At 48.2% G+C, this 24,696-nt stretch overlaps 1 protein-coding gene across 3 annotated transcripts; it reads left to right on the top strand.

Annotated features, from left to right (window-relative positions):
* Nucleotides 1–266: 266 nt before the first annotated feature.
* On the top strand, nt 267–20,835 carry Tfap2a (transcription factor AP-2 alpha). Of its 3 annotated transcripts, none has more exons than XM_005355068.2 (7): nt 267–299; nt 9,282–9,716; nt 12,780–12,831; nt 14,672–14,903; nt 16,671–16,789; nt 18,731–18,872; nt 20,492–20,835. In XM_005355068.2, exons 1-7 carry the CDS (start codon nt 267–269, stop codon nt 20,778–20,780), a joined length of 1,302 nt encoding a protein of 433 aa, XP_005355125.1. In that variant the 3' UTR covers nt 20,781–20,835. The 3 variants fall into 3 exon arrangements, with proteins under 3 accessions (XP_005355125.1, XP_026638901.1, XP_005355126.1); XM_026783100.1 differs by lacking the exon at nt 267–299 and adding an exon at nt 4,534–4,605; XM_005355069.2 differs by lacking the exon at nt 267–299 and adding an exon at nt 7,997–8,023.
* The last annotated feature ends 3,861 nt before the right edge of the window (nt 20,836–24,696 follow it).

The following is a 24,696-nucleotide window of genomic DNA, read 5'->3' as shown; positions in this document are numbered from 1 at the left end:
GGAGCTGATGGTGAGATTGCCGTGGCTATAAATCCATCACTTCCCAGGTCAGCTCTGAGAGGTGCTGGGACTAGGGCTGGCGGAGTAAATTCCTAGGCCAGCGCGCATGCGTCGGCAGGTAGCAACCCAGCTCTTTATGACCAGGTGAGATGTTGGTGAGCAGGTAAAAAAAGAAGGATTTGCCTAAGCGATTCCAGGGAGCGGGCCAGGCAGAGCCCTCCAGCCCATGCCCGGCGGGGATCCGTCGCCTGGAGCGCCGAGACGCGATGTCCTTACTTGCCAAAATGGGGGACTGGCAGGTACGGGGGTTTGCCTTGGCTGGGGCCGAGGTGGGCGGGGGTGGAGCGGAGGAGGGGGCCGGGAGTGGGGAGGCGGAGAAGAAGCGCCGTGGCCCTGGGCAGGGGAGTCCTTGGTGAGGCACGCCTGGCAGCGCCCAAGAGTGCTCCCAGGAGACAGAAGACTGGATAAACCTGCGCAGGCGACAGCCTCAGCGCTGGGGGGACAAGAGTGCCGCCCTCCGGGCCGGAGTCCGGGGGAAAAATCCAGCGCACGTTCTACAGGTGGCCAGGCGGCCCCTGGGGTCACTTGTGGCTTGATCTCCAGCCATTTTCCCACCCTCACCCCAACAGAAACTTAGGTGCATGACTAATTAAGAAGCGGGGAGGGACGCAGGCCTGGAGGTGTGGGTTCCCCATGGCTGTGCCTGCCTCGCCCTTAGACCCCAGGGCTGCGAGAGCGGGTGGGGTTCTGGTGCACCTGTCCTGCTGGTATCCCTGCATTTGGGGGACTTCTGGGGTGGGTGAAAGGGGTTCCGGAAGACTGAACAGAGCCCGATGACATTTTCTTGAGAGACACTTTTTAAAAGTTTGCCCAAAGTTTAACGATTCGCTCATTTGACTTCCTAGGATGGGTTTTTGGTTCTTGGACTACAGAATTGTGGGTGGTGAATAAAGACTGCAATTTCCAGCACTAGAGCCTGTTAAAGGTAACCCTGCCTGGCCGAGGACACCCCAAGGCGGATAGACGCTTTTTACTGGCCTTTCCTGAGCCATAGACCCCGGCGCCCACCCCGGGAACGTGTTTCCACACATTATCCTTTCAGGGAAACAAGGGAGGCTCCAGCCAGGTTGAAGCAGCACGCCACCTCTCCCCGGTCGGGGATTTCATAATAGGAACCGCGGGGCCTTGTTTTTGCCCCAGCCAACAGAGGCCTGGTTAGAGCGAGGAGATCCTGTAAGCCACAAGCTTAAGGGGCAATTTGAACCAAAGGCTTCGACCTTCTCAAAGAAAAGCCCAAGCTGAAAACTTTGCTCCTCCCAGGGCAAGGCCCTGGAGTTAGGCTTGCTTTTTTTCCCTCCCTCTCTCTTTTTGCCTGAGAGTTCCGCCCTAAAGTTCTGAGAGGTGTCGTCTTCATTATATTTCCAGGAGTTGGAGAAAGGAAGCTTTGCGCTTGTTTTCCTCTTATATTTCTTACTTTTATTTGTCAAGTGGATGTTTTTATGCTCCCTCCCTAGTCCAAACTACTAAATAATACTCCTTCCACAAACTTAGGTTGACTTTTTAAGGATGGGAGTCCCACTCCAAGCCAAAAATGCTAAAGCTCCACTCCCTGCCCTCCCCACACGGTGTGGACTTAACTCTCCTTCTGGTGGCTGAAGCTTGGGACAGTTTTCAGTAAATTTTGAAGACCTCTCTGCAAGGTGTGGGAAGCTGCCCATCACCCAGGGTCGGCTGAGGCTGGGACCAGGCCTCAGGAATGATAGAGTCCAAGCCCTGCTACTGAGAGAGCCTTAAAGTTTGACAAGAGGCTGGAGCTGGTGGCTTTGAGTCCCACGGGACTACATCCACCAGGCTTGGTCTCTCGAGCATACCCCCGCCCCCACGACTCGATGGATGCGATCATACAGAAGATAATTCTGGTTCTGGTGTTTCTTTGTTTCTCCTTGGTGTCACTGTCTCGAGATAGAGTTCATTTTCTCAGGTCAGGCCTACATCCTCAGCCCTAACTCCAGGCTTAGCTTTGCTGTCCCAGGGAACTAGAGCCCTTGCCCAGATGCGGCACTGACTGCAATGAGATGGATCATAGTAATGAAGCCCGTGCAAGCCTGAGCTTCGCCTGGCTCCGGGGGCTATCCGACTGCTCTCCCCAGCCTTTCTTTCATCAGTGCCCACACCGCGGGTGGCGGCGGCACTGAGTTGCCAGGCCCCAATCTGCACGTCAATGGTGCCCCTGGCGGGAATACAACAACAGTTTAGTAGCCCTTAGCTGGTTTAGAGCCAGAAATCTGCGGGGCACTGAGCAGCGAGGGAAAGGTGAGGGGATGAGGGTTCGATAGGAGAGGATCTAAACCCCAAACGCCTTTCCCTCTAGGTCACAACGGAAGGAAAAGAAAGCGAAACTTAAGAGTTCCCTCAAGCACCCTGGCAAGTCCTAGTTCGCAGGACGTAAAAACCCATGCTCGAAGGCCTAGGAGCGGGCCTACAGGTCACAGGGCACCCTGCTGTCGCTGCCTCTGGGAAAGTGGAGGTACTGGCTCCTCCCAGAGGTTGGGCTCCAGGATTCAAGCCACTTTGCTGCTCAGCAGGCCTTGGGGTAAACCTTGCGGGGTCTGGCTTGGAATGTTGACCATTTTCGGGACGGAGTGGGGTGCCAAGCTTCTAGACCCATCAGTCAAATAACTGCTTAACTGTGAGAAGTCATCTCTAGGGAGGAACCAGTCATTTGAATTCCCTTGTCACCTCGGGCCTTGGCTCTGGCTTTTTTTTGGGTGGGGGGGTGTAGCAAGGTAGGATCTCAAGAAAGAAGAATTGCTCCCCTTCAGCTTCAGGTGGTCTTCTTCCCTCTCTTGCCTTTCTTCCACCTGTTACTGAACGCTTGGATTCCACGAAGTTTTCACTCCCATGATAGATTCACTATAGAAATAATAGGGGAGGCCTAGAGATTTTCTGGGGGGAAAAACAAAAAGAAAAAAGAAAAGAAACAAAGAGAAAAGAACCAGGTGAGTCAGAAGTCTCTGATAAGATCTGCTGCTGCTGAGCACTTCTCCACAATTAAGAGGAGAAAGACGAAAATACTTTTTAGAGTGCTAGTGGGGAAAGTCAGCCAGAGAAATGCCTGCGTATCAAACTATTACATTAAAGTCTTTAAGGGTTTCTTTCTTAGTTTTAAAATAATTACTAAAAGGGTGGAGCGAGTAAGCCCCTGAGTGGAGCTGGAGAGTGGGGAGTGGTCCACTTGGCCAAGGGGGTGTCTCCTTCGGGTTCTTCACCAGCCGGCCATTGCGCCGCCAACGCGCCGGCATTAGTAGCATCAAATCATGAAGGATCGCGTCCTTCTTTAATTAAAAAGGAGAATCTTGGGAAAACTGGAGCCGATTAGCACCGGAAGAGTTGGTTCCCAATGATTTATTTTGATGCACGTATGACACGGCACGGAGAGTCTCAGACGCTCCTGGGTCTGCTTTTCGGCTCCCTCCAGAAGCGGCTGTACACCGCCATCCGAATTATGTTCTTGTCCACCCTGCACCTGGGAAATCTTGCTGCCCAAACACGCCGATGAATTGTCAGTTCGCTCCAGCTTCACACAAACGGGAGCACAATCATTCAACCCCCGTAGCTGTCGAGTAACCTCTTCAGGGTACAACTTTTACACGTAGCAATTAGGAGATCGCAAACCCCAACCGAGCCACCGGAGCCGGTTGGCAGAATCTCCAACCTGGGGGAAAGCGCAAAGCTAATAAAACTCCCAGGGCGCTGCAGCCCGAGGGGGTAACAGCCACAAGCGGAGGCGATCTCCAGTTGGGCAAAAATCCTGGAGTGACTTTGCTGGTCCTGGTTTGGTGGTTACGATTCATTGCGAAAGGCATAATGGATTCTAATAAAATCGGACGGGGACGAAAAGCAGATCGGATAGTGGCGGCTGTAGTAGCAGGGGGCTAGGGGACACTAAAAGTTGGTCTCTTGGCGCCGCCGGTGGTACCCTGCGTACTACGGAGCTTTATCCAAGGCATCTTTGGCTGGCAGGATCCGAAGACAGGCGAAGGGAAAAGGGATGAAATTGGGCCGGGCTAGGGGCCTCTGGAGCAAGGGAGGGTGATGGAGCTTTGGGCAGAGCTGTTGGGCTAGCAAGCAGGCATGAGGGCGTGTGCTCTGGGGAGCAAGTTCGCAGCTTGAAGAGGCCTTTATACCTGGGTCGGAGCGGCCGGCGGCAGAGTGTGGTCCTGGCGAGCAATTGGACTATTGTTGATATGCTAATGAGGCGATTAGGCTGTTGGTGAAGAGCAGGAAAAGGGAAAAGTTTCTACCATTAGAGGGAGATCTCCGAGCGCACACGGGAGCTCTCTAACCCTTCTCTCCTCCTCCCTCCTCGCCCTTCTCCTCCTGGCCCTCCTCCTCCTCTCCCTCCTCCTCCTTCCTACCCTTCTCCTCCTCCTCGCCCTCCTCTCCTCCTCCTCCTCTTGTGCTCACCGCCCGCAGCCCGCACTTTGCGCTAACCTAGAGAGTAGCTCCGCTGGGGTGCGAGGCGCAGAGGGGCAAATCCGATCACGCCGATCCATGAAAATGCTTTGGAAACTGACGGATAATATCAAGTACGAAGACTGTGAGGTAAGGGCTGCGCCGGCTCAGTCATCCTTGCGGCCACTGGCTTGGAGATCGACCCTCCCTCTCCTCCTCCTCTCCATGCAGCTAGCTGCGAAATGCGGGTGGAAAAAACTTTCACCAGCGCTGCGCCCGCCCCTCGAATTCGCCCGAAGAGCACGGGGGAGAAGCGGGAGAGGGTGGACACGGTTCTTGCTTCTTTCACTTTTGTCCTTTGAAGCTCGTGTCCCACTTTCCGCCCCCTTTTTTTCTGCTTACTTTTGGGTTTGCCTGAGAGTGGGACTAAGGGACAAGCTTGTGGTTTTTTTTTTTTTTTTTTTAAACAATTGCTAGCAACTAGGCACGTGCCTGCGCACTCCAGTGTCTCTTGAGCAAGAATCTGGGGACACCCACAGTAACAGGAAGAAAAAAGAAAATGTTCCCACTTTCACCTACTCTCTGAGATTAATATTCTCTTTTCTTTCATTCATTCTTTTCTTTCTAATGAGGTTCCCTTCTTGCATTTGGAGAAGGGTCCACACACTTCGCTCTGACCTGGGCCGCACCTCCCTGTAAGCGAATTCGGCTTGGGAGCCCTCAACTCAGCCTCTGGGCTCACTCCTTAGCTCCTACGTTCCTTGAAGTTCTAAGCAGTTTCTCCCGCCGAGCTATGGGGTGGACACACCCCAATGGTGGTGGCTGGATGCAGAAGCACTACCGGCCTCTCTGTGTCAGGGGGAAACTTGTGCCTGCGGGCGCTTAGCTGCGGGACCCTGAGAATCCTGGCGTGACTGTGGATCACCACCGGTTTTCAAGAGTCCGCTGGGACCACAGAGCACTCCCTTTGGAGATACATTTTAAAACTCAGGGTCCTAGAGCATGACTTTTGAAACAGCCAGGGAGGCATGGAAAAAGAACCTTCCGCTTGCAGGGATCCGGGCCTCGACCTTGGTTTTACAAACCCCATTGAAAGGAGCTGATGAGCGCGTGGTGCAGTGGAGGGGTGGGAGACCCGTGATTATCCAAATAAATATGTCGCAGTCTTGACGTCTGCTGTTCTTTTGCTTTATTTCTTTTCCCTTTGGCATTTTGAGCTGGGGATTCCGGCAGAAGCATCTGTGCGGGGGGCACAGAGGCAAGGATTCTCTCTTGAAATCAGGAACTGGGTTCGTGTGAAGGAAGTGTCACCCACTCCCTCCCTTTTTCCTTTTTTTTTTTTTATACTATCTTGCATCTTTCTCCTTTGTGGTACCCCCTTTACCCCTTCCCATCCCCAACCAGGTGGATGGGACACCAGGTGGCACCCCATCAGGATCTGCACATCTCTGGGGGCTCCTGTGGCGGGCCAGGAGGGGCGCGGGGAGCCCACGTAGGACCAGACACTTTGTTTTAGAGGCTAAGGGTGCCTTTTGCCGACAGGCCTGGGCACCACTGTTTCTCTCTGAGAACAGTTCGTTTCTTAGGGTTCTGAGTTTCTTCCCCAGCCTGGAGATTTTTTTTTTTTTAACTTTCTCGGAGCCTAAAACTCAGTTTTGGTTGCCGGGGTCCTGAGTGGGAGGGTTGATAGCCCTCGCGTGGTTCCACACACCCAAGGGGTCTCGAGGGGTAGGGGGTGAGATGAATTTGGACCCCCAGAGAGACTCTGGAGGTGGGTGAGAGTGGGTGGGTGATGAGAATGGAGTAGGAAAGGAGAAAAAAAAAGTCTGGGCAATTTGAACAACTTTGGTGGCGGCGGGTTAGCTAGCGCTAGAGCAGGGATTTCGGGTTTCCGAACGGGCTTGGAGTTGTCTGATTTGGCTGAGGCTCTGCAGGGACACGCAAGAGGCGAGGTGCCGCTTGTTCCGACAACCGGGCGGGCAGACTGGCAGCGGCGACGCGCGGGGAGAGCTAGCCCTGTCATCTGGGGGGTGTCGGCGGGAGTGGCCCAGCCAGTCCGACGGGTTTGTGCCGGGAGCCGCGAGCCCTTGCCAGAGGCGCCTAGGCTGGGCCGCTTCGCGTCTGTGCGCGCCCGGGGCTGCGTCCGGACTCCGGCTCCCGGAACCGGGTCCAGGGACCAGGCGAGATCAGAACAGTCGCAGGCGAGGAGCTCACGGCCCCGAGGTCCTAGGGAAGGCAGCTCGCGCGACCGGGCGGAAGACAAGGGTTGGAGAAGCGGGCGGACCGGTCTCAGGCGGGACGCCTGGTCATGGAGGAGCAGCGCGTCAGCGGGCAGCCGAGTCCCGAGTCCCAGGCCCCGCCGCGCAGCAGAGAATCCCGCGGCCGGAGAGCGGCGGGAAGCACCTCCCAGACACAGAACCCGGTGGGCAGCCGCGCGCGGGTCCCGGGAGCTCCAACCCGCGGCGCGCGACCCCCGCTCCATCCCGAGGTCTGCCCCAGCCTTTTAGGTCCGATAGTCCTCCCTCGCTTCCTCTCCCCTCCCCCTCCCCCGCGGGCTCCCCCTCCGCAGCTCCGGCTCGGCCCCCTCCTCCCCCTCCCTCCCTCCTTCCCTCCCTTCCTCCTCCCCGGAGCTCCCTCCTTCCTCCCTCCCTCTCTCTTCTCCTCTCTCCTCTTGTCGCCCACACTTTCTTTCTCGCGCACGCACGCAGACACATCCTCCCTCTTCGCGCTCTCGCCCCTCGGCCTCCCTCTCTCGCCTTCTTTCTCTTTCACTTTTGCAGGCCCTGCAACCTTTTAAAATGTTGCCCCTTCGCTGTGATTCGCCAGACGCCGCGCCGCGGCCCCCCGCACGCTCGCCCGCTCCCTCCGTCGCCCGCTTTTTGTCTCTCGCGCTCCCTCTCCCCACCTCCGATTTGCTACACTGAGACTCCCGTCAATGACTGCATTGAGAGCCGGCTCCGGCGCGAGTTGCCTCTCCGCTTCACGCTCGATTTCCAGGCATTCTTCCCTTATTAAGTATTCGTGTAATATTAATAGTCATGAATATCTGCTATTAGGAGGCTCCAGGAACGCTGCCCAGCGCGGTTATTAGAAGCTGAAGTGAAGCCGCCGCTAAGAAAAGAGGGGGAGACACGGATTAAGGAACACTCACAGACACACACACACTTCACACACGCACGCACACACACACACTTTTCTCTCTTTTTTTTTTTTGCATTTTTTGTTTGGTTGGTGTTTTTGTTTTTTTTCTTAAAGAACTTTGAATCTTAACCGATCGCGGCAGGATCGTGGGTTTGACCAGCTGAAGGCGCCGCGCGACTCGGTGGTACAAGTTCGGATGGATCCGAGCGGGGCTCCGGCGCTCGCGGGAGCGTCCGCGCGGTGACTGGAGTCCTGGGTGGCGCGGGGCTCTCAGAATCTTTTGTGTGGGGCTCTCTCGGGCCGCCGGGCCGCCGGGTGCTCCAGGCGTGGTGGTTTTTGGCATTTTTGTTTTGTTTTTGTTTTTTTTCCACCCTGACTGGTTACCCCAGACTCTTCGCAGATGTTAGTTCACAGTTTTTCAGCTATGGTGAGTCCCACCCCACCCCCACCCATCCCTGTTTCCTTAGGAATTCTGTTCCCGAAACCCGCAGCCGAATTACTGCCCGAGATCCAGGGCTTCTCGGCCCGGGTTCCTTGTGGACAACTCTTTCCATTTGCATTTCTATCCCGCTTTCCTCCTTACTCTGGCTCTTTCCATCCCCCAAACCCAACGCGTCGTCACTACCTTATCCCTGCTAGACCCCTCGGCTCACGCAAACCTACCCCGCAGCTCTTTCCCTGGGCCAGTTTCTCGCCTGGTTCCTCTTTATTTCCTTGTGTCTTCGCTTGTTCCAGCGCCGCTCTCCACTTCTGATGCTTAATCCGTCTGTAGGGGAGTGAAAGACGCCCCGGTGCGTCCCCTAGCCCGGGGCCTTGAGGCTGAACCTTGGAGGGTTCCGGGTCTCTGGAACCCACTCTTGGCTTGCTTTGAACGTAAAGTGAGGGGTTTCTTTTGCCCTTTGGGGCTGGGGTGGAAGGGGCGGGGGCCTCCGCCCCGGGGTGCTCCTCTTTCTTTTAAAAAGAACCCGGTAAGGCAGATCAGTCTATTTTAAACCCTGGCTCGGCGTCCCTTACTCCCCATTCATATCATAAAACAACCCTGCCGTGTAAAAACCTCCTAACAGAGGAAGCTGAAAAGACAGACCCCCCCCCTCCGCCCCACTTCAACCATGCAGTTAAAGCCTTTAAGCTGGTAATTTAAACGTGTGCTTTCTTACGGCCCCTGTGCGAAACATGTTTTCTATTTAAATAGTCGTGAAATGGTAATAGTCTTTGAAGGTTTATGATTTTCCCCCTCCAGATTAAAGGAAGAGTAAACAATAACGCAGTGGCAGACAGGTTCAGATCCGGGAAAAGCAAAGGCCGCTTCTGCTGTTTAATATTTAGTGGCTGTTTGAATTTTGCTTAAGGGAGGTTTGGTACTGCGGGTATTAAGGGCTATACTACAGGACATCCTTTTTGCATCTCCTTTCCTCCTTGGAGAAGAATGTCTGGGAGAGTCTGCAGTACCCCTAGATTTACATATTCTGATTTCTTTGCGTGTTTTGGAAAGGCCTGCTCCACTTCTTGGGTATTTTCCAATGCGAACAAATGTAGCGTAGACACCCCCCCCCACACACACACCCCAGCGTCCTGCGGAGGGGAATGGGTGATTTCCCCACACCGGCTTGGGGAAAGGATTTAGTGGGGGCAGCTAACTCTGCGCTCATTTCTTATTCTTTCCCTTTCGTCTTGCTTTCTTCCAGGACCGTCACGACGGCACCAGCAACGGGACTGCACGGTTGCCCCAGCTGGGCACTGTAGGTCAATCTCCCTACACCAGCGCCCCGCCGCTGTCCCATACCCCCAATGCCGACTTCCAGCCTCCCTACTTCCCCCCGCCCTACCAGCCCATCTACCCTCAGTCGCAAGATCCTTACTCCCACGTCAACGACCCCTACAGCCTGAACCCCCTGCACGCCCAGCCACAGCCGCAGCACCCGGGCTGGCCCGGCCAGAGGCAGAGCCAGGAGTCTGGGCTCTTGCACACGCACCGGGGGTTACCCCACCAGCTGTCGGGCCTGGACCCTCGCAGGGACTACCGGCGGCACGAGGACCTCCTGCACGGCCCACACGGGCTCGGTTCCGGGCTCGGGGACCTCCCGATTCACTCCTTACCTCACGCCATCGAGGACGTCCCGGTAAGAGGCGGTACTGCGGGCTGCGGGGAGGGAACGCAGCGCTAGGCTCACCTGCCCTCCCGGAAGCTTCAAGGAGTCCAGGCCTGCGGGGGCCTTGGTTTTCCTCAATAATAATTTAATTGGGACTGGAAGTGATACTCGCTTAAATCACTGGATTTAAAGATGAAAAAGTAATTGAGAACAATGCTTCCTGGGGCTCGCACAACAATGCCTGGGTCACCACTTCGAGCCAACACAGAAATAGATCAGGCGATTGTCACCCTTCATTGTAGCGTCTCTCTCCGTGACAATAAACTGTGTACATTGTGGGGGAGTATTTAATTCCATTGCTGAATGTGTCGTGGGGATTTCTCGCTGTTCTAGGAAAGAGGTTACATTTAGCCCAGAGAGCTGCTCAAAGGCGCTCACAAAGTAAAAGAAAGTGTGAGAGACTCAGAAAAAAGGTCCTTGAACCGGGTTTTATAAGCATTAGTGAAACCCAGAAGTTATGCCTCCCCTATCCTGATCAAAGGGAAGCAAGTAGCAAATCCAAGCACAGGGACCTTAAAATGCAGCTTTCTTCTCTTCCTGGGGGTGCTAAGTGGTGACCTCATAAATCATTAGCTAGGTTCCCAACGCCTATCAGAATCTGCTACACTGCATATTCAATTAAATGTTTGGAGACTATTGGGCGCTGCGTTGAGTTCTAATTCAGTTATCAATAAATGCGGTTTAAAATGATTTCTAAATAAGGACGGCCTCAGCACATGTACTGTTTACAATGTAACTCAGGCTATTGATAATTTGAAAATACTTTTTAAAATTAAATTGCAGCCAGCATCCCAACTTCAGCTCTATAAATTTATGGTTTTCTCACAATCTTCCTGAAATGGAATTAGAGTATATATATATATATTAAACGCTGTAAAGGCTTCTGTTAAAGGTACTTTTCTTTGGAAAGGAAATGTATCTGGATGTGATTTTTGCTTAAATGCTATTTCAAATTACTGCATCAAATATAGCAGCGGTATGTCTGTTGACAGTTTAATGATTGCCGAATTAGATTGTAAGGAAAACGGGCCACATGAACTTACCTGATTGCCTGGCAGATTTAAAACGTTCTTGAAGTTCTACAGGAAAATAGAAAATTTATTACCTCTCTCATTTAGCCCAGTTAATCACTGAAATTTGTTAGTTATGCTTAACAGCCTTGCATGGAACACAGGAAAGCAGGCACTTGATCCAATGCAAGGCTTAGTGAGTTGTGTGTGTGTTGTGTGTGTGTGTTCATATTTATATGTTTTTAGAAAATGATGCTTAGTGAATCTGAGGCAATATTTCATAAAATTAATTTTGAACAAAACTCGAAGTTATGATTTTAGTTTTCGTTCTCATAGAGTCTCTGAATTCTTTTCTTTGCCTGCTTTCTGGGAACACTCCAATAGCAAAATAGTATCTTAAGCCTGTGCATTGGAAATAGGTTTACTTCTGCAAAAATATCCTGTGGTTGGGGGGGATTCTTCATAGCTGTGTGGTCACTCTTTGTGCTGAAATTGGTCAGTAGGAGAAATTAACCAAATGATCATACAAAAACAAGAAACTCAGTTGCTGTTCTTCCCACCCTCCCCCACCTTTCAAGGAAAAAAAATCTTTCAAAGGAATTTGGGTCAGGAAAAGGGTTGTTTTCAATTTTCTCATTGCTGCCACAGTTAACTTTTAATAAGAATGACTGCTAAATATTTAAGAAAATCAAGTCAATGGTGAAAATTATTTAATCATTAATATCTCAGTGGGGTTTTAAACTTAACAGTCTTCCCTGTTTGGACAAGGTCTAGCTAGAAATAACAGAAATAAAAGTATTATGCCACAGTACATTTACTTTATGGGTTTAGGGTGCATGCATAAAGGGATCATATTTCCCCATATAGTTAAAACACAAGAACTGCAGCGGTAGTCATTTCTGAACATTTCTCAATTTAATTATACTTAAATCCAGAAGCACTTTAGGCAAGTTACAAATGAGAGCATTGAGTATAATAAAACCTGTAATAAAGCAACTTAGTACCATCCACCCGGAATCATTGCGATCAGGCACAATTAACAGGAGCATAAATCCAAGACAGAATGGAAAATGTTCGAATCAGTATTATTGTTGGACAAAGACTAGAGAAGGAAGTAATAGTTTTTTAAATGGCAATGCCTGTGCTTGGTAACGATTGCGAAATCTTCTCTCTCAGCAACCCTGGTGCTAATTTGTAAACACAGCCAGACATTATATTGCCTGTCAGTTTCTGCATTAGAAAACATGATTTCATTTTACTTTCTAATCACGTTTTGATTCTAGCACACACACATATACACACATACACACATGCACATGTATACCCATCCATCTGTAAAAAGAGAGGGAGACAAGAGAGACAGAGAAGGGGGGGCGCCCCACACTGCTGCTGGACAACGGGAAGGCAGCCTCAGAGGCTTTTTGTCCCTGATAGTTCCATAGTTCCACATTCCTGCCAGATTTACTGTAGGCAGCAGCTTTTTTGAGAAAAATTATTTCTAGTTTTCCTTGAGTGAAGGTGTGTGTGTGTGTGTGTGTTGGTGCTTTGTTGCGTTACCTGCTGGGTTTCCAACAATCTGCTCTTGCTCCCGCCCCTGTCATTTCTTCTATTGTGTTTCCTTGGCCTTGGCTGCCTGGACACTGGGATCCCCAAGGTTCCTGAGCTGCTTAGAGCTGCTAAAGCTAGGTACATTTCTAAAGGTTGAGATGCCTGTGAGAAAGATTAGGAACTCCCAAACTTCATTTAATTTTCAAAGAAAGTTTTATTCCCCTTCCTGTCCTCTTCAATGTGGATTATCTGCAGGGGTTGTGGGGGGGGGGAGAAATGGGCTGTGGGTGTACAGTAAAACCTCTCGAGTTTTAAACCTCTAAATTCAGTAAGCCAAGATGAGATGTTTATATATAAATGTCATTATGGGGGGGCACTCCCATCCTCCACCGTCCCCTCCCCCACCTTCCAGGGAATATTCATTTCCTTTTGTTTTGATTATACACTTACATTCATGTGTATCCTTTTGTTGCAGCATGTAGAAGACCCCGGTATTAACATCCCAGATCAAACTGTAATTAAGAAAGGTAAGCCATTTCCTTCTGCATTCCAAGCATGTCCTTACAGGCAGAGTGCTATTTAAAAGAACTTGCCGGGCTGTATTTATTTTTTTTCAAATAGGATTTCCTAAAGGCTCAGAATTAGCAAATAGATAGGCACAGAAGAACAGCGCTTAAAGAACCGGCTTTCGGAATCTTGGTAATGGCAACAGGCTAGCTTTGTTCAGATCACGATTTTGGCGCTGAATTTAGTTTAATCATATTTGGACACAATGAAATGTGCCATAGTTGACCTGATTTGGAAGTGGCATTTCAATTTGGAAATGGTTTCATAGTTAATTCATTGTGTGGAGTTAAAGGCCATGAGGGTTAAAAAGTGTATCAAGCTGAAATAATACAAATAATTTAATATTAATGAAAAGACAGATGAAAAAAGCACTCTATTGGGGGAAGAAAACTTGCATGCTCTCTGGTTTTGTTTCTAGTCTCTTGATGGATTCTCAGGGCTTTAAAACTTGGAGAATTGGGTTAACAAAAATTTAGCTTTTGGTCAAAAGTAGCATCTTGAAGATGCCACTATTGACCTACGTATTTAGAAAAGAGATTGTTAAAAATGTGTTACGTGGTTTGAATGAATTTATCATCGGCATTGTGCTTAGAGGGTAGAAATAAAGTTTCTTGCATTAAATGCAGTAGCAGTATTTTTTTGTTGTTGTTATGGGGGAAATAATTTCAGGGTTCTAGGCACCACCAGAGGACGATGGTAGAGAAAATGTTCTCATTTCTAACTCCAATCAGTATATTGTTAGCTAGTTTAAAGTTTCATTTTTTGCATTTGTGAAGTCTTTGTCATGTCAAATTAGATGTACAAGGGATAAATCTTAAGAGGTGCTCTTTCCAAGTCGACATGATAATTGGCTCTTTTATTAGTAATCTCTCAAGAGTTCGTTTAACTCCTATTGTCTCTATTAGCCTCCCCAGAGCTATTAATGTCACAAGTGATCTATCCAAAACCTAGAGCCCCTCACCTCCCCATATGACTAGAATATCCTCATTAGCAAAACAAAACAAACAATAACAATAACAAAAAAACATGAGAAGCGTTGTGATGAGATTGTGTGTTTATTATTATATATCTCCATGTGGAATTTTAAGACTCAAATGCATTGTACTTAAATGGTTGCCGATGCATCTGAATTATATTGGTGTTAAGAAATAGACCCCTCGTCTTGCTTGAATTTGTTTTCTAACAATGGTAGGTCCAACAATGAAGAGCTTATGGTTTTAACTGATTGGATGTCCTAACCCCCATCCCTTTGAAGGGACTTAGGCAGACAGGGTTCATTTAGTATTTGCTCAACAAAAGGATGCATTCCTAGTGTTCAACTGTAGGCCTATTCTTGAGTCCCGTTCAAAACTGGGCTTGGAATGATCTCCAAAACCCGAGTGTCTTTCAAAATGGAACATAAGGGTCTATCGATGAAAAGACGTTCGTGTTGTGTGTGACAACAGAATCCGCCACTTGCCAGTCAGCTAAATGGAATGTTCATTTACTGGCTGCTGCAGCCATCGAAACTATCCGCTGGTTTTAACGGCAATTTCTTTCCGCACTGAGCCTTTAGTCCGCAAAACCCGGACCACATCAACCCTGTCCTGGGGTTTGCACATGAAACCCACCCGCTGTCTCCCCAAACAAACACCATCTCCATCTCTCCGGAGCCCCTCCGCGAGCCCCGGGGGTAGCGACAGCACCAGCCACCTCTAGACAGCTTGCAGCAAGGCTGATGGCAGGAAGCCTCTGCGGGATTCTTGAGCTGAGCAGCGCGCGGTCGGCCGGTCCCCTCAACACGCGCGTCTGTCTCCGCAGGCCCTGTGTCCCTGTCCAAGTCCAACAGCAACGCCGTCTCCGCCATCCCCATCAACAAGGACAACCTCTTCGGTGGCGTGGTGAACCCCAACGAAGTCTTCTGTTCAGTTCCGGGTCGCTTGTCGCTCCTCAGCTCCACCTCGAAGTACAAGGTCACGGTGGCGGAAGTACAGCGGCGCCTCTCACCGCCCGAGTGTCTCAACGCGTCGCTGTTGGGCGGAGTGCTGCGGAGGTGACGCTCGGCCCCGCCCACCTCGCCCCGCCCCGCCCACCTCGCCCCGCCCCGCCCTTCGGACGCGGCCCCAGTGCGCCTGCGCGGGGCAGTAGCCGTCCGGCACGCTGGCAGGAAAAGGGGCGGGGAGGAGAGGGGAGCCTGGTGGGCGGGGCTAGAAGTGAGGGGGGGGAGAGTGAGGCGATGCGCCTGCGCACTCTGGGGACTCGGCTTTCTTCAGCACGCACGCGCAGCTCTCACTGCTGTGGGCTCAATCCCTGCCTTGACAGCCATGGGGCGCCGTGCAGCTGCCTTTTCCCTGGTTGCGCACAGGTTACAAGCTCAGGAAAACTTCTGGGCTCCTTGCTTTGCCTTACCACACTGTAGGGTATCTGATGGGAACCGGCCGCCCTTGAGTGGAGCCTGGTTCCCAAGTAAAGCAAGAGAATGACTTCTGCTTGCTGCATGCTTCCCCTACCCTGGTTGCTGGCATCTCCCTCCTGAAGGCATCCCCTACCCCCAACCCCAGAGGCAATGGCTTTTGAGGGTTCTGATTTACTGTGATATGTGACAGGCAGTGTTCAGGGCACATTTCCAGTTTCTATTCATTATATGTAGTCGCTCTCGGGGACTGCATCCGTTAACACAGGATTCTTACCTCTCTGAGGTGGAGTGAGCCCTTTAGTAGATAAGATTTCACAAGGGCCAGTTGTGTGTCCTTCTCCATCTTAGAAGTCTACCCAACGGTGTGAGTTGTAGACTTACTATTAGTTTTGACCAAAAAGTATGTCTCTTACTATCTTCTCCATATAAGACCATAATTCACTATCTAACTTTTTTCCCTGGAGGTGGGCCTTGGTGGGTACAGCCCACCTACATCCTCTTAGAGGGTTTTGCAGAATTAATATCAGCGACTCCCATTTTCATTCAGTCATTTGTTTTGTTTTTCCCCTGAGCTCTTTTACTGCCACAGATCTTTCTCTGTCCTCTTGCTTTTTCCTCCCCTTCCCCCATCACCAATATCAGAGACTGCTTACCTAAGGGAGTATAATCTAATCCACACAATTAAAGAACCACTTGAGTAGGGAATAAAATCTGAAATTAATTAATTTGCTGTTTTATTTAAACAATTTATCTTAACCACTTTCTGATTATGGGAGTCTATTTAGACATCTATTTAGAAGTGCCTCCGTTGTCTCTGAAATCGGGGAGACTTTTGAAGGCTGCTATCAGCCCTCATCCTTTTGGCATTTCCAGTTACGCTCCTGACGTGGCGTGTAAACAGTTGTCGAGATGCATTTCCCATTGGGACCAAAGCCAGAGTATGAAATGTGAGCGTGATGATAACTTTGGTTACTGGGAACAACCTAACAGCAGACCTTGTGAAGACAATTTAAAGACCCCACTGGGCTTTATGTTCTTGTAGCAACAGGGAAAACACACAGTTATAGGCTGATCTCAAGAATACCTCCAACTCCAGAGTTCAGATGTGTGTGTGTGTGTCTGTCTGTGTGTGTTGTTCTTCAGAGAACTGGAAAGTGAAAAGCTCCCAACCTGCCACAGTAGTTGCAACTGTAACTGAACACAGTGGGTGCTCTACAGTTGGACAAGCCTTTATCTCCTATGATCTTTCTGTACAGTTAGTTCCTTAGGCTCTTGTCCCCTGCCTTGGGGTCCTGCCTCTCAGTTTTTAAGAACATGTTTCAGGAAGTATTCAAAATGGCTATAATATGACGAAGAGCAAGTCAGTATTTTCTAAATCCCTGTCTCCACGTGTTTATGAAACAGGGCGAAGTCTAAGAATGGAGGAAGATCTTTAAGAGAAAAACTGGATAAAATAGGATTAAATCTGCCAGCAGGGAGACGCAAAGCTGCCAATGTTACCCTGCTTACATCTCTAGTGGAAGGTAAGCGAATCCACTTGCTAACTAGAAGGGAATTGTTGTCTGGGCAAATGGATAATATGTAGTGGCCAGATGTTGGAGTGTGTTTTGTGGACTTGGATGGTTTCACCTTTCCATGGAATATAACTGTAACTGGAAGTGAGCAGAATTCTGGGGTGTCAAGGAAAAACAAGAAACAGAACAAAACAAAATGTCCAGAACCTATTTATATACACTCATGCCTGTATGTTGCTCTTCCTCCCTCCACAAACTTGCCCTGTCCTCAGCACAAATGTGACCTAAACAATGCACAGATCTAAGAGTTACACACTCCCAGGGTTCCTGCCTCCTCTAAAGAGCTCAGCGGTAAATCACCTAAGTTATTCTGACATCTGTATTTGAGAAATGCGTGACCATTACTTCCTGAATTAATTTGGGAATCTTTGACCTGCATCCTGATTTAAGACCATCCTGAAAGCTCAGGGTTCAAAGCCCTTGTAGGTTGTTGTTTTCCAAACATACACTTTCTCATCTCTTGCTTCACTGTGCTTCTTTCTCTCCAGGAGGGGAAGAAAGTGAGCAATTTTAGAATTTGGATGGTCAGATACAGAAAGAGAAAAAGAGGCAGACACATTGTCAAAGAGTTTCTTGTGGCAGGTTTTTAGCACACGCCCTTCCAAATTCCTTAAGCCAAAACACCATCCCTGTCCAGTTATATAAAACCTGTCTCCAGAATCTGCTCACATTCTTGCCTCCTAGATTCCTAACTTTTTCTGATATTCAGTTGGTGTAAGGTTGGGATTCAGGGCTGGGGTGAATGCATGATTTTTCTTGTGCTTTTCTTTGTGGCCTGTTATATCTCATGTTAATAGTAAAATAAAAAGATGGTGATTTATTATTCCCAGGCAGTTTTAAGGCCGCATTCGTATTTCAGTGAGGCAGATTTATCTTATTTGCATAGTGTGTTGGGGGAGATACTGCCACTGCATACGTTTTTTTTTGGAAGTTTCTAGAAAACATCTGAAACAAATGCTTCTGAGGAGGAACGCTATGATTTCCATGTGTTAAATGGTGTTGAATATGATGATAATGTAATTTAAAAAAGAAAAAAAAAACAACCCCAGCCATTGTTCAGGTCCCAAAATTCAAATACAGCTACATTATATTAAAATAATGGTAGTCTGTAGAAAGCCCACTATTCATATCCTACCCCCCAAATTATACATCATGCAAGTGGTGGTGGCAGCTGAGGACAGAGTGTGAGAGTTGGTCTGGGGGTTGAGAGATGCAGCGGGGAGGCAGTTTCTGGAGAACTGTTATTGTTTGTGATCCGCTCCATTTTATGGAAACAAGCTCTGCGGAGAGGGCTTTGATGCTCTAATTGGCGCATGCGTTCTTCCGGAGCTGGAGCTAATGGCAGGAAGCCCTGCAGTAAAAACCAACTGGTTCAGGAAATTAAAACCAAAGATTCGAAAATCAACAACACAGACAGACTCAGTGGAGTGACCCTCAAATCCTCCTGGTTAATCGGCTTGGATGAACAGATAATTATATGTGATCAAGTTAAAATGTAAACTCTCAGTTGTTCCCTTGCTGAAACGCTCGAGGAGTAATTATGAAACATCACTGATGAATGTGTTGAGAGGTGTGAGTTTGGGACAGCAGGGGCCATTTTCAAGCGGAAGTTGGGGAAACCAGTTAGGGATGGGTAGGGGGTGAAAAGGGAGGATTAACATTCTCAAACCATTTTGACCTTGTAAGCCAACTTGGCACTTCCACGGGTGAGTACAGTCTCCAGGTCTCACAGAGGAGAAATGTCTAAAGTAAGAAAACAAGGGGTTTCTGTTCCTTCCAACTTTTAGGGAAGAAAGTTAAGGGAGTTGGGCGTGGAGAGGGAAGGGAACTTTGATCCCAATTTCTTCCTTCTCTGGCCCTTACTTCTTCCCTCCTCCTACCTCTTGCCAGGAGAAGCAGTCCACCTAGCCAGGGACTTTGGGTACGTGTGCGAAACTGAATTTCCTGCCAAAGCAGTAGCGGAATTTCTCAACCGACAACATTCCGATCCCAATGAGCAAGTGACAAGAAAAAACATGCTCCTGGCTACAAAGTAAGGCATTTACCTCTGCTGGGTCTAGGCTGTTCACTGTCAAAAGAATCTTAGCCTGTGCTTTCTTCTCTTTTCCATTCCTATGGAGCAGCTTGTGCTGGGAATACTGAGGGCAGGGCACGGACATGAATGAGCACAGTCTGCTTCCCCGAGGAAGCAGAGTGTTTTGTCAGTGTGCGCCCTGTGTTCCCCCTCACTCCAGTCTCTGTCTTATTGGCTAACTTTTAACTGAATGGGAGTGTGCGTGGTATGTGACAGGCATTTCACTGAAAGGGTGTGGATTTGTGACAGCGTGGTTTCATGGAAAAACAAAAAACAAAACAAAACAACAGAGTCAAGTCCTCAAAGGTACCCACCAGGCTCGCCTAGGTCCACATTTTTGTCTTTATCAGCATGTTCTCCAAGGGCAAAGATTAAGCCGGGACCTGGAAAATGTGCCACCAAGACTACCCTACTTTCACCTCTAATCCGGATTCCATTTTTCCATTCTCTTCTAGCCTCCAAAGTTACCCCCCCCCACACACACACACATGCAGAGACAGATAGCTTCACAGTCACACTTAACCTGTAGTTTTAGCCTACAGGAAAGCTGTCAAACGGGTTTCAAGATGGCCCAAGTTTATCTTCCCATAGGTGCCTGGGCTGAATAGACTTCTCCTGATTAAAGATAAAAGGACTGTCTTGATATGTTTTCTGGAAACTTAGAAGGCGTGTTTAGAAGTCCTTAATTATCCAAAGCTGGTGTTGACGGAGGACACAGCAGCAGAAAATTGTGAGGCTGAGGCTTGGGCCTGGTGACATTGCTTCCTGGGTCACCATCGCAGGAAGGCCTGCTATAGAGCTGGCTTCCAGGGCCAGCCAGACCTCCTGGGTCTTTGAGACAGTCTGTCACCCGAGAGCTCACATTTTCTACTAGATTTGCTGACCACCAAATCACTGGGGCACCCCTGGTCTCTGTCATCCAGTCTTGGGATTGCAGATATAAGCCTTCAAGTTGGACTTTTGCATGAGTTCTGGGGATCTGAACTCAGGTCCTTAGCAGTATGGTCAAGCCTTTACCCAGTGAGCTCTCTCCCCAGCCCTGCTGTTGTTTTTAAAAAGCCAAATTTGCCTTTCTGTCGAAATTCAAACCTCACTTGGTTTGAAGGTCAGTGAGAGCAGACAGTCCACCACCTCTGACTGTGGTTCCTTTGGGGGTGTGGGAGGCCAACTCCAGTGATATTTTGAAAAGCAAAACTGATGGTTCTACAGTCCTGAAGAGGGACACTTGTGTTTCTAACTTCCGGTGCAACTCTACTTGGTCCTCATGTAGCCCTAGCCTGTAATATGCTTTTCTATGTTCAGGGTGTTTGCTGTGAATGAGAAAGATCCAGGCAGAAGTTTGTTGTGCCTGGGGGGTGGGGTGAGAAGAGAAGGTCTTTTTGAGGTAGGAAGGGGATCTATTTAAGGGAGGAGAGATGGTTTAGCAGTGAGAGGCTTCATCCTTCTGAGTGCCTGGTCTAGGGTCCTGGGGGTGGTGGTGGGGCCTAGGTGGCAGAGGTGACAGCAGGGAGAGATGCTTTTTCCTCTGCCTCTAAGGCCTGACTGGAGCTTCACCTTGCTCTCTGTTCCCAATGCAGACAGATCTGCAAAGAGTTCACTGACCTGCTGGCCCAGGACCGATCTCCCCTGGGGAACTCGCGGCCCAACCCTATCCTGGAGCCTGGCATCCAGAGTTGCTTGACCCACTTCAACCTCATCTCCCATGGCTTCGGCAGCCCGGCGGTGTGTGCAGCGGTCACCGCCCTGCAGAACTATCTCACCGAGGCCCTCAAGGCCATGGACAAAATGTACCTCAGCAACAACCCCAACAGCCACACGGACAACAGCGCCAAAAGCAGTGACAAAGAAGAGAAACACAGAAAGTGAGGCTCTCCTCCGACCCCGCGCCCACCCGCCTCACCGGCCCGCGTCCCCCACTCGCCCTTCCCCCACCCGGCAGGTGACAGCTCCGGGACCAGCCACTCCTACTGCTGCTGCTACGCGCCGCGCTGCCGCGCCGCCCCTCGTCCCCGGTCCTCGGGACTGCTCTCTCGACTGCCAGTGAGGCAGCCGCTGCCTACTCAAGCGCCCTGCCTCAACTTCCCCATCAGCACCAACACTCCCTTTCCCTCATCTGGAGCCTAAAAGAACAGAACAGGTCCTGAAGCCAGCAAAGAAAAGTTCTGTCGCGTTTGTGAACCTTTTTTTTTTTTTTAAATCAAATCAACAACAAACATTAAAACTTTTTTTTCTAAAAAAAAGAACGTTAAAAAAATTAAAAATATATGAGCTTCATGGGACTAACTCATCGCCTTCCCTTGCATACTTCAGATTGTAGCCATACTTTAAAAAAAGGCAAAGAGGATAATGACATTTTTATCAGTATTGTGAATAAACTTGAACACAAATACAGAAGTTCTATGTCCTGTCTTCAGTTGTAGGAGTTGTCTCTGCAAGGTGCCCACTTGAACTTCCTCTGATGACACAATCCACACTTCTATAAGGGAATCAGTGTTCACGGCTCTGTATATATTTATTTATGTGTAATTTAATGGGATTTGTAAATATGGTGAGTCTGTTTTAAACCTTTTTTTTTTATTTATCTGGTGATCTCGTTTACCTCCTGTTTAGTGGGTTTTGGAGCCTCCCTATTAGTTCTTCATGTGGTTTTACTTACTTAGAAACCCAGGGTTTGGGTGAGTTCCCCCTCCCCTTCTGGAATTCATGAATTTAGCCCCTTGGTAGCATGTTAATGATGATGATGAAACAGCTGAACAAAACTTTTTAAAAGTAAAATAAAATTTTATATATAATTAGTATTCCATTTAGATTTTCATTGAACTGAAAGGAAAAAAAAACAGAGTGATATTGGGACATCATTGAAGAGATTTTTTTTTTTAATGGTTTGATAACCCTCCTATGGAATCGTGGGGAGAAAAATAAAGTTTATTTGAGTTCCTTGTGCTCCCTTAAAAGCGTCCTCTGAGCAATAACTGAATATTGTCTTTAAACCAAGGGTTAGGGATTTCTCTGTTCTCTCTCTCTCTCTCTCTCTCTCTCTCTCTCTCTCTCTCTCTCCCTTTTTGTTCAACTTCAAGCATTTGTGACCACCTGGTATTCCGCGTCTTCACTGGCCACATTGGAAGCAGTTCTCGATGTACTGTGCTGAGCTGAGTAGCGCTGGCAGTAGTTTCCATGCCTGTCAATGTATCATAGTCCTTTGTTGCCCAGATAAATAAATATTTGATACGCTTTATGTCGATTTTTTTTATTCAGTGGCTGTCTTTACCCAGGCGTATTTTTGTTCTTGGCAGTATTTTTTATTCAGTATGGTTACAGTAATTGAGTTTAACTCTCCCTTGGCAATTGCTCTTTGCAATAAGCAGCTGAACCCATTGTTTCCCTCAAGTATAATAAAAACTTACTTTCAACTTGGAGTTCAGAGCAGGGTATCATTTAGATATTCCACTGAGTCTGTATTCAGACAAATGACACAATAAAACCCGATGTATTCTTTTGGATAAAAGATTGTTTGTACTGCTAAAGGAATGACGTACTATTGCTTCCTGACTGGGGGCATTAACTTTATTATTAAAAATAAAGTTTTATTTTATTTATGTTGATCCTTTAGCTTTTCATTTGCATTTTGGAAGCCAACATATTTAAGCCCTCAGAACTAAACGCTAGGAATGACAAAGCTGGTGGCATGTGGAAGGACCGAAGACGCATTCCCTCCCATAACTGCATTCCAATCTGTCTCTGAAGAAAGCTCAAATGGGAAATGATTAGTTCACTAGCACAAAGGAGATGCGCATTTTCATCTTCCCTTGTTTGCCTAGGCTTTTATGGCTTAAGCTAACCCTATTTCCCTGGGAGGAGGAAAGGTTCCAGAAAGGTACATGGTCCACAAAAAGAGAGGCCAGTTGCCCCCATTTGCTTTAATATTTCATTTGGAGATGAATTCGCTACTGGAGCCAGTAGAGGGGAATGGCAAAGTAGGTGGGTCCCCAGAATCTCCAACACCACACCCCCTCCCCAAATGCAGACACACCCTTTTCCGTCTCCACTGGTTCCTCCTTGGACCTTTTAGAAACACACAGCCTCCGAAGTGAGGTGGAAGGGGTGGGGGAGGGTGGCCCATGCAAGGCTTTCCTATCTGTCTTCCACAATAACAGGACTGTGTGCCTGCTCTGGGGGAAAGGGAGGACCTTCTTGCACAGGAAGATGGCGAGTCCAGAGCTTTTGTAAATGGAATTTGTAATTCTTTGCCTTGGAAGTGAGGTGGCTTTTTATTTGACTTTTTTTTCTTAAATATTTTAACAGAGATACGGAGGTTAGCTAGGTGGAAGGTTTAGAGGGAGCCTGTGTAGGTAGCCATGCGGAGAAGAAATGACTTGTGTCCCTGTGCTTCAGCATGCTGAGGACGAGAAGGCAAAGGTCTTTCCCGAGTGTCCATTTTTGCAACCTTTTCCTTCTAATCTCCTTACGGAAGGCAGTGTGAAATCAATCTCCACCAACCAACGAGAGAGTTGGTGGGGTCTAAATTCTATTTTCCAAAGCCAGAGAATTCATAACAATAGTGGGTTAAAAACCATTTCCGATGGAAAGTGTATTCTCAGAACGCAACGCGGCAACTGTTTTGTTTTTTTTTAAAGCGGTTATTTATTATTTCCTAGAGAGACTGGTTAACTGTAACGTAGATGTAACAAAATAATGAGGCGAATGAACCCTAACTGTACATACTGTTGACAGAAATGAAGTGCACACAGCGTCGTAGCAGGTGAAGTGAAGCATTGTCTATCAGGACTGCTTTTCTTGGCTGCATCTCAGATTGTGTGGGGGATCCTAACCTCAGGCACAATAGCATTTGTAAACAGCCTTACATTGCTGCTCTTTCTCCAATGACACATAAATACTCATTTTAAAACGAAAACAATCTTATTAAATACCATTCATTCAGAGCTGGATTTACAGATGCTTGTTATGTTGGACAACCTGAACCCAATATAATCTTTGCATCCCAGGAAAAGACAGAAAGGAAATGGTGGCTGGAATAGGACAAGGTGAAAATAAACAATGGTCCACAAATGCGGAGAATCAGTAATTTTTATTTTGCAGTGGGACTCATGATATTGCCATTGTTTTTAAACAATAAAATTAAAAGGAGTTATGAACATTACAGGAGGTGATTATAATTTTTTTTTAATTGAGATAACCAAGGGCTATGTGAATTTTGGCTTTTTCTGTTGTAACTTAATCCTCCCAAACATGTGAGGATTGCTTAACAGGCCCAGTGTTTACATGCTAACAACAAAGATTTTCTTTGGATTAGACCAGATCAGGATACATAGTTGAATTATAAAGATGCTGGTCAGACTATGCTAATTACTACACCCAATTTTCATGGAAACACAATGCTCTTTCTAGGTGGCTAGTCAGAGTCACCCCCACTATACTCCCTTTAAAAAGCACAATCCAACCCACTCCTCCCCAAAATCGAATATTAATACAATTTGTGTTCTTGATGGAACTACCATCAGGACTGCAATGCCCCGCAGCTGAAATAATATTTAAAATAGAAGGGATTTGACATTTGAGAAGTCAGTGGCTGAAATACCCAGTTGTACTTAGCTAATTCAGTCCTTAACCTCTGGTTTCAAATAAATCAATTACAGTCGATTCCACTTCAGTTCAGAAGTGCACAGGGTTTTAGTTAATTGAATACATTTTATTCACTTGCTAGGAATATTCATTTATCAAAATTCCAAATTTAATGTACGTTTCTTTACAACTCAGGTTATGT

This window comes from Microtus ochrogaster, chromosome 16 (assembly GCF_000317375.1).
Source record: "Microtus ochrogaster isolate Prairie Vole_2 chromosome 16, MicOch1.0, whole genome shotgun sequence".
Taxonomy (NCBI): domain Eukaryota; kingdom Metazoa; phylum Chordata; class Mammalia; order Rodentia; family Cricetidae; genus Microtus; species Microtus ochrogaster.
This window is presented reverse-complemented; position numbering and strand designations above follow the sequence as displayed.